At 51.9% G+C, this 9192-nt stretch overlaps 1 protein-coding gene across 1 annotated transcript; it reads right to left on the reverse strand.

Moving 5' to 3' along the window:
* Positions 1-7629: 7629 nt before the first annotated feature.
* Positions 7630-8777, reverse strand: LOC142482963 (lysophosphatidic acid receptor 6-like). The gene has a single exon (XM_075583082.1). It carries the CDS (start codon positions 8748-8750, stop codon positions 7773-7775), a length of 978 nt encoding a protein of 325 aa, XP_075439197.1. The 5' UTR covers positions 8751-8777; the 3' UTR covers positions 7630-7772.
* Between the last annotated feature and the right edge of the window lie 415 nt (positions 8778-9192).

The raw sequence follows: 9192 nt of genomic DNA on the forward strand, positions 1-9192 counted from the left end.
AGAGAGAGATATGCAGAGAGAGAGCAGAGAGAGATATGCAGAGAGAGACAGAGAGAGATATGCAGATGAGAGAGAGGAGAGATATGCAGAGAGAGACAGAGAGAGATATGCAGAGAGAGAGAGACAGAGAGAGATATGCAGAGAGAGATATGCAGAGAGAGAGAGAGAGATATGCAGAGAGAGAGACAGAGAGAGATATGCAGAGAGAGATATGCAGAGAGAGAGAGAGAGATATGCAGAGAGAGAGAGAGAGAGATATGCAGAGAGAGAGATATGCAGAGAGAGAGAGAGAGATATGCAGAGAGAGAGATGCAGAGAGAGAGAGAGATATGCAGAGAGAGATATGCAGAGAGAGAGAGAGATATGCAGAGAGAGAGATATGCAGAGAGAGAGAGATATGCAGAGAGAGAGATATGCAGAGAGAGATATGCAGAGAGAGAGATATGCAGAGAGAGAGATATGCAGAGAGAGATATGCGAGAGAGAGAGAGATATGCAGAGAGAGAGATATGCAGAGAGAGAGATATGCAGAGAGAGAGAGAGAGAGAGAGATATGCAGAGAGAGAGATATGCAGAGAGAGAGATATGCAGAGAGAGAGAGAGATATGCAGAGAGAGAGAGAGATATGCAGAGAGAGATATGCAGAGAGAGAGAGATATGCAGAGAGAGATGCAGAGAGAGAGAGAGATATGCAGAGAGAGAGAGAGAGAGAGAGATATGCAGAGAGAGAGAGAGATATGCAGAGATATGCAGAGAGAGAGAGAGATATGCAGAGAGAGAGATAAGAGAGAGAGAGAGAGATATGCAGAGAGAGAGAGAGAGAGAGATATGCAGAGAGAGAGAGAGAGAGATATGCAGAGAGAGAGAGAGATAGCAGAGAGATATGCAGAGAGAGACGAGAGAGATATGCAGAGAGAGAGAGAGATATGCAGAGAGAGAGCAGAGAGAGAGAGAGAGATATGCAGAGAGAGATATGCAGAGAGAGAGAGAGAGATATGCAGAGAGAGAGAGAGAGAGAGATATGCAGAGAGAGACAGAGAGAGATATGCAGAGAGAGAGAGAGATATGCAGAGAGACAGAGAGAGATATGCAGAGAGAGAGAGAGAGATATGCAGAGAGAGAGAGAGAGATATGCAGAGAGACAGAGAGAGATATGCAGAGAGAGAGAGAGATATGCAGAGAGACAGAGAGAGATATGCAGAGAGAGACAGAGAGAGATATGCAGAGAGAGAGAGAGATATGCAGAGAGAGACAGAGAGAGATATGCAGAGAGAGACAGAGAGAGATATGCAGAGAGAGAGAGAGATATGCAGAGAGAGAGAGAGAGAGATGATGCAGAGAGAGAGACAGAGAGAGATATGCAGAGAGAGAGAGAGAGATATGCAGAGAGAGAGAGAGAGATATGCAGAGAGAGACAGAGAGAGATATGCAGAGAGAGAGAGAGATATGCAGAGAGAGACAGAGAGAGATATGCAGAGAGAGACAGAGAGAGATATGCAGAGAGAGAGAGAGATATGCAGAGAGAGAGAGAGAGACAGAGAGAGATATGCAGAGAGAGAGAGAGAGAGATATGCAGAGAGAGAGAGAGAGAGATATGCAGAGAGAGACAGAGAGAGATATGCAGAGAGAGAGAGAGATATGCAGAGAGAGACAGAGAGAGATATGCAGAGAGAGACAGAGAGAGATATGCAGAGAGAGAGAGAGATATGCAGAGAGAGAGAGAGAGAGATATGCAGAGACAGAGAGAGATATGCAGAGAGAGAGACAGAGAGAGATATGCAGAGAGAGCAGAAGAGAGAGAGATATGCAGAGAGAGAGACAGAGAGAGATATGCAGAGAGAGAGAGAGAGAGATATGCAGAGAGAGACAGAGAGAGATATGCAGAGAGAGAGAGACAGAGAGAGATATGCAGAGAGACAGACAGAGAGAGATATGCAGAGAGAGACAGAGAGAGATATGCAGAGAGAGAGAGAGAGAGAGATATGCAGAGAGAGAGAGACAGAGAGAGATATGCAGAGAGAGAGAGACAGAGAGAGATATGCAGAGAGAGATATGCAGAGAGAGAGAGACAGAGAGAGATATGCAGAGAGAGAGAGACAGAGAGAGATATGCAGAGAGACAGACAGAGAGAGATATGCAGAGAGAGAGAGACAGAGAGAGATATGCAGAGAGAGATATGCAGAGAGACAGACAGAGAGAGATATGCAGAGAGAGACAGACAGAGAGAGATATGCAGAGAGAGCAGACAGAGAGAGATATGCAGAGAGAGAGAGACAGAGAGAGATATGCAGAGAGACAGAGAGAGATATGCAGAGAGAGAGAGACAGAGAGAGATATGCAGAGAGACAGACAGAGAGAGATATGCAGAGAGACAGACAGAGAGAGATATGCAGAGAGAGAGAGACAGAGAGAGATATGCAGAGAGAGAGACAGAGAGAGATATGCAGAGAGAGACAGAGAGAGATATGCAGAGAGAGAGAGAGATATAGCAGAGAGAGAGAGAGAGAGATATGCAGAGAGACAGACAGAGAGAGATATGCAGAGAGAGACAGAGAGAGATATGCAGAGAGAGAGAGAGAGAGATATGCAGAGAGAGAGACAGAGAGAGATATGCAGAGAGACAGACAGAGAGAGATATGCAGAGAGAGAGAGACAGAGAGAGATATGCAGAGAGAGAGACAGAGAGAGATATGCAGAGAGAGAGACAGAGAGAGATATGCAGAGAGAGACAGAGAGAGATATGCAGAGAGAGAGAGAGATATGCAGAGAGAGAGAGAGAGAGATATGCAGAGAGAGACAGACAGAGAGAGATATGCAGAGAGAGAGACAGAGAGAGATATGCAGAGAGAGAGACAGAGAGAGATATGCAGAGAGAGAGAGAGAGATATGCAGAGAGAGAGAGCAGAGAGAGATATGCAGAGAGAGAGATATGCAGAGAGAGAGAGAGAGATATGCAGAGAGAGAGAGAGAGAGAGATATGCAGAGAGAGATATGCAGAGAGAGAGAGATATGCAGAGAGAGATGCAGAGAGAGATATGCAGAGAGAGAGAGAGAGATATGCAGAGAGAGATATGCAGAGAGAGAGATATGCAGAGAGAGAGATATGCAGAGAGAGAGAGAGATATGCAGAGAGAGAGATATGCAGAGAGAGAGATATGCAGAGAGAGAGATATGCAGAGAGAGATATGCAGAGAGAGAGATATGCAGAGAGAGAGATATGCAGAGAGAGAGATATGCAGAGAGAGAGAGAGATATGCAGAGAGAGAGATATGCAGAGAGAGAGAGAGATATGCAGAGAGAGAGAGAGAGAGAGAGATATGCAGAGAGAGAGAGATATGCAGAGAGATATGCAGAGAGAGAGAGATATGCAGAGAGAGAGAGAGAGAGATATGCAGAGAGAGATATGCAGAGAGAGAGAGAGATATGCAGAGAGAGATATGCAGAGAGAGAGAGAGATAGCAGAGAGATATGCAGAGAGAGAGAGAGATATGCAGAGAGAGAGAGAGATATGCAGAGAGATATGCAGAGAGAGAGAGAGAGATATGCAGAGAGAGAGAGATATACAGAGAGAGAGAGAGAGATATGCAGAGAGAGAGAGAGAGATATGCAGAGAGAGAGAGAGAGAGATATGCAGAGAGAGAGAGAGAGATATGCAGAGAGAGATATGCAGAGAGAGACAGAGAGAGATATGCAGAGAGAGAGAGAGATATGCAGAGAGAGATATGCAGAGAGAGACAGAGAGAGATATGCAGAGAGAGAGAGAGATATGCAGAGAGAGAGAGAGAGATATGCAGAGAGAGAGAGAGAGAGATATGCAGAGAGAGACAGAGAGAGATATGCAGAGAGAGAGAGAGATATGCAGAGAGAGACAGAGAGAGATATGCAGAGAGAGAGAGAGAGATATGCAGAGAGAGAGAGAGAGATATGCAGAAAGAGACAGAGAGAGATATGCAGAGAGAGAGAGATATGCAGAGAGATACAGAGAGAGATATGCAGAGAGAGACAGAGAGAGATATGCAGAGAGAGAGAGAGATATGCAGAGAGAGACAGAGAGAGATATGCAGAGAGAGACAGAGAGAGATATGCAGAGAGAGAGAGAGATATGCAGAGAGAGAGAGAGAGACAGAGAGAGATATGCAGAGAGAGAGAGAGAGAGATATGCAGAGAGAGAGAGAGAGATATGCAGAGAGAGACAGAGAGAGATATGCAGAGAGAGAGAGAGATATGCAGAGAGAGACAGAGAGAGATATGCAGAGAGAGACAGAGAGAGATATGCAGAGAGAGAGAGAGATATGCAGAGAGAGAGAGAGAGACAGAGAGAGATATGCAGAGAGAGAGAGAGAGAGAGATATGCAGAGAGAGAGAGAGAGAGATATGCAGAGAGAGACAGAGAGAGATATGCAGAGAGAGAGAGAGATATGCAGAGAGAGACAGAGAGAGATATGCAGAGAGAGAGAGAGAGATATGCAGAGAGAGAGAGAGAGATATGCAGAGAGAGAGAGAGAGAGATATGCAGAGAGAGAGAGAGATATGCAGAGAGAGAGAGAGAGACAGAGAGAGATATGCAGAGAGAGAGAGAGAGAGATATGCAGAGAGAGACAGAGAGAGATATGCAGAGAGAGAGAGAGATATGCAGAGAGAGACAGAGAGAGATATGCAGAGAGAGAGAGAGAGATATGCAGAGAGAGAGAGAGAGAGAGATATGCAGAGAGAGAGAGAGATATGCAGAGAGAGAGAGAGATATGCAGAGAGAGAGAGAGAGAGAGATATGCAGAGAGAGAGAGAGAGAGATGCAGAGAGAGGGTGCAGGGAACTAGTTATAAGCCTGTGCAATAGACAGACACATATCTTATAAAAAGTCCTACAGTATAAATGGGATTTATAAGGGAATCTGCGTCCTGCAAACTTTCAGGCACAGGCCCTATTCACAGGCCCTATTCACAGACCCTATTCACAGGCCCTATTCACAGACCCTATTCACAGACCCTATTCACAGACCCTAAACTAGAAATTGGATCTGGACATGGGGACAGCACACGCCTCCCCCTGCGTTACCGGGAGCGCGCGCCTCCCCCTGCGTTACCGGGAGCGCGCGCCTCCCCCTGCGTTACCGGGAGCGCGCGCCTCCCCCTGCGTTACCGGGAGCACGCGCCTCCCCCCGCGTTACCGGGAGCACGCGCCTCCCCCCGCGTTACCGGGAGCACGCGCCTCCCCCCGCGTTACCCGGAGCGCGCGCCTCCCCCCGCGTTACCGGGAGCACGCGCCTCCCCCCGCGTTACCGGGAGCGCGCGCCTCCCCCCGCGTTACCCGGAGCGCGCGCCTCCCCCCGCGTTACCGGGAGCGCGCGCCTCCCCCCGCGTTACCGGGAGCGCGCGCCTCCCCCCGCGTTACCGGGAGCGCGCGCCTCCCCCCGCGTTACCGGGAGCGCGCGCCTCCCCCCGCGTTACCGGGAGCGCGCGCCTCCCCCCGCGTTACCGGGAGCGCGCGCCTCCCCCCGCGTTACCGGGAGCGCGCGCCTCCCACCGCGTTACCGGGAGCGCGCGCCTCCCCCCGCGTTACCGGGAGCGCGCGCCTCCCCCCGCGTTACCGGGAGCGCGCGCCTCCCCCCGCGTTACCGGGAGCGCGCGCCTCCCCCCGCGTTACCGGGAGCGCGCGCCTCCCCCCGCGTTACCGGGAGCGCGCGCCTCTCCCCGCGTTACCGGGAGCGCGCGCCTCCCCCCGCTTTACCGGGAGCGCGCGCCTCCCCCCGCGTTACCGGGAGCGCGCGCCTCCTCCCGCGTTACCGGGAGCGCGCGCCTCCCCCTGCGTTACCGGGAGCGCGCGCCTCCCCCCGCGTTACCGGGAGCGCGCGCCTCCTCCTGCGTTACCGGGAGCGCGCGCCTCCCCCTGCGTTACCGGGAGCGCGCGCGTCCCCCTGCGTTACCGGGAGCGCGCCTCCCCCTGCGTTACCGGGGGCGCGCGCCTCTCCCCTGCGTTACCGGGAGCACGCGCCTCCCCCTGCGTTACCGGGAGCACGCGCCTCCCCCTGCGTTACCGGGAGCACGCGCCTCCCCCCGCGTTACCGGGAGCGCGCGCCTCCCCCTGCGTTACCGGGAGCACGCGCCTCCCCCTGCGTTACCGGGAGCACGCGCCTCCCCCTGCGTTACCGGGAGCACGCGCCTCCCCCCGCGTTACCGGGAGCACGCGCCTCCCCCCGCGTTACCGGGAGCACGCGCCTCCCCCTGCGTTACCGGGAGCACGCGCCTCCCCCTGCGTTACCGGGAGCACGCGCGTCCCCCTGCGTTACCTGACACGCCTCACCCTGCGTTACCGGGTGCTTGGTGTTTATACAGAGGCACACAGTGTTATACAGAGGCACACAGTGTTATACAGAGGCACACAGTGTTATACAGAGGCACACAGTGTGATACAGAGGCCCACAGTGTTATACAGAGGCCCACAGTGTTATACAGAGGCACACAGTGTTATACAGAGGCACACAGTGTTATACAGAGGCACACAGTGTTATACAGAGGCCCACAGTGTTATACAGAGGCACACAGTGTTATACAGAGGCACACAGTGTTATACAGAGGCACACAGTGTTATACAGAGGCCCACAGTGTGATACAGAGGCACACAGTGTTATACAGAGGCCCACAGTGTGATACAGAGGCACACAGTGTTATGCAGAGGCACACAGTGTTATACAGAGGCACACAGTGTTATACAGAGGCACACAGTGTTATACAGAGGCACACAGTGTGATACAGAGGCACACAGTGTTATACAGAGGCACACAGTGTTATACAGAGGCACACAGTGTTATACAGAGGCACACAGTGTTATATGGAAGTTAGAGCCTGTCTACCATTTCCCAGGAACAAAACACAACATACAGTACAGGATAATTTAATGTGTTCTGTGAATATTAAGTATATTTTATAATAAATTAAAAAAAAGAGCCATTGCTATCTCAGATATATGTATATATACTGTACATACGGAAATATCTATATATACTGTACAGGACATACGGAAATATCTATATATATATGGAAATATCTATATATACTGTACATACGGAAATATCTATATATACTGTACATACGGAAATATCTATATATACTGTACATACGGAAATATCTATATATATACTTTACATACGGAAATATCTATATATACTGTACATACGGAAATATCTATATATATACTTTACATACGGAAATATCTATATATACTGTACATACGGAAATATCTATATATACTGTACATACGGTGCCATTTATCTCGCTGTTTGACGCTGTTTGGGTCTTAAATTATATTATAGAGCAATAATTCAGGTGGGCTTTTTGTCACTGTTCCATCTCCCCATCCCCCCCTCTCTCCCCATCCCCCCTCTCTCCCCATTCCCCCCCTCTCTTCCCCCCCTCTCTCTCCATTCCCCCCCCTCTCTCCATTCCCCCCTCTCTCCATTCCCCTCTCTCTCCACTCCCCCCTCTCTCTCAATTCACCCCACTCCCCCCTCTCTCTCCATTCTCCCCTCTCTCTCCATTCCCCCCTCTCTCTCTCCATTCCCCCATCTCTCACCCTCTCTCCATTCCCCCATCTCTCCCTATCTCCATTCCCCCCCTTTCTCTCTATTCCCTCATCTCTCTCCATTCCCTCTCTATCCTCCTCTCCATTCTCCCCATCTCTCCCTCCATTCCTCCCTCTCTCCACTACCATCTCTTTCTCCCTTCCCTCTTTCTCCTCCGTCACCTCTCTTCCTCCCTCTCCCCCTGCCCCCTACACTCACACTCCTACCCATGCATCCTTCCCTTGTCCCTCTCTCCCATCACCCCTCAATGACCAATGGGGTGGTGGTCCCTTGACCCTTTCCATTGAGGCCTCCGACCCCATCGCCAGCCTCTGCCTCTCCCCCGTCCATGTTGTCTTGAACGTCTCTGTCGCAAAGTAGTACGCCAGCGGGTCCAGCACCGTGTTGCAACAGGCCGCCAGCAGCGCCATCTTGTAGGCCTCGTTTAGGCCTGAGGTATTGTTGAGGAGCTGGTAGAGGAGGAGGACGGTATGGTACGGGAGGAAGCAGAGCAAGAAGATGGCCACGTTGGCGGTGAGCATTCGTAAGATCTTCCCCCTGTTCACCATCCCCTCCTGCGCCGATCGGCTACGCCCCACCGCCCTCACCAGAGCCCAGGAGCCTGCCGCCATTATGCCCAGCGGGGCCAGGAACCCCAGCACCAAGGCCCCCACCGTGGGGGCCATCATGGTCACAAGAGGTGGGCGGTTGTCCAAGCAGGAGGCATTGGATGAGTTACGAGAGGCTAGGCCGACCACGTAGGAGGAGACGCAGGAACCCACGGTGAAGGCCCAGACGCCCACGCACACCCAGGGCGCCCTCCGGCGGAAGGGTTGGGAGCTAAGCGGGAAGCAGACGGCCAGGCATCGGTCCAGGCTGATGCAGGCCAACAAGAAGATGCTGCCATACATGTTGAGCAGAAGCACACACCCGGCCAACTCCCATAGCCAGCGGGAGGGCTGCCACCCCTGGGCGTAGTGCAGGACCCGCACGGGTAGGGTGGCGGCCAGCACCAGGTCGGCCACGGCCAGGTTCCTCATGTAGACGGTGGTGGGCGAGCGGAGCTGCGGGAGGCGGGCGAAAACGCCGAGGGCGGCCATGTTGAGTCCCAGGCCTAGGCCCATGATGACGGAGTACAGGCTCGTGTAGATGAGCTGGCAGTTGGCCAGGCAGGCGCTGCAGTTGCTGGACATGGAGGTCAGTCGCGGGTTCGACTTCCTTGGAAAGCCGGGGGGGCTGGGGGGCTCTGGTAGGAAGGAGGGGGGGGCTGGGGGTCTACCCCTCGGGCTCTCAGGGATTGGAGAGGGGGGGGGAGATATTGAGGGGTTTTTTTTTACCCACGGGGACAATGAAGTACACGCTCTGGGACAAAAAAAAGAAAGAAATAGGCTTTGTTAGTGGTAAATAGGTTATTATAAAGTAAGGATTTGAGGCATAGAGAAGACCAGCCGTCTGTGACTATCCTTGTACCACTGTCAGCATTATATACACATAGGTACAGCACCGTATACATTGTCAGCATTATATACACATAGGTACAGCACCGTATACACTGTCAGCATTATATACACATAGGTACAGCACCGTATACACTGTCAGCATTATATACACATAGGTACAGCACCGTATACACTG

Source organism: Ascaphus truei, unplaced genomic scaffold (genome assembly GCF_040206685.1).
Source record: "Ascaphus truei isolate aAscTru1 unplaced genomic scaffold, aAscTru1.hap1 HAP1_SCAFFOLD_2839, whole genome shotgun sequence".
NCBI classification, from domain to species: domain Eukaryota; kingdom Metazoa; phylum Chordata; class Amphibia; order Anura; family Ascaphidae; genus Ascaphus; species Ascaphus truei.

Coding starts and splice junctions, on each gene's coding strand:
- LOC142482963 (XM_075583082.1), bottom strand. CDS start 8,750: ATGTCCAGCAACTGCAGCGCCTGCCTGGCCAACTGCCAGCTCATCTAC.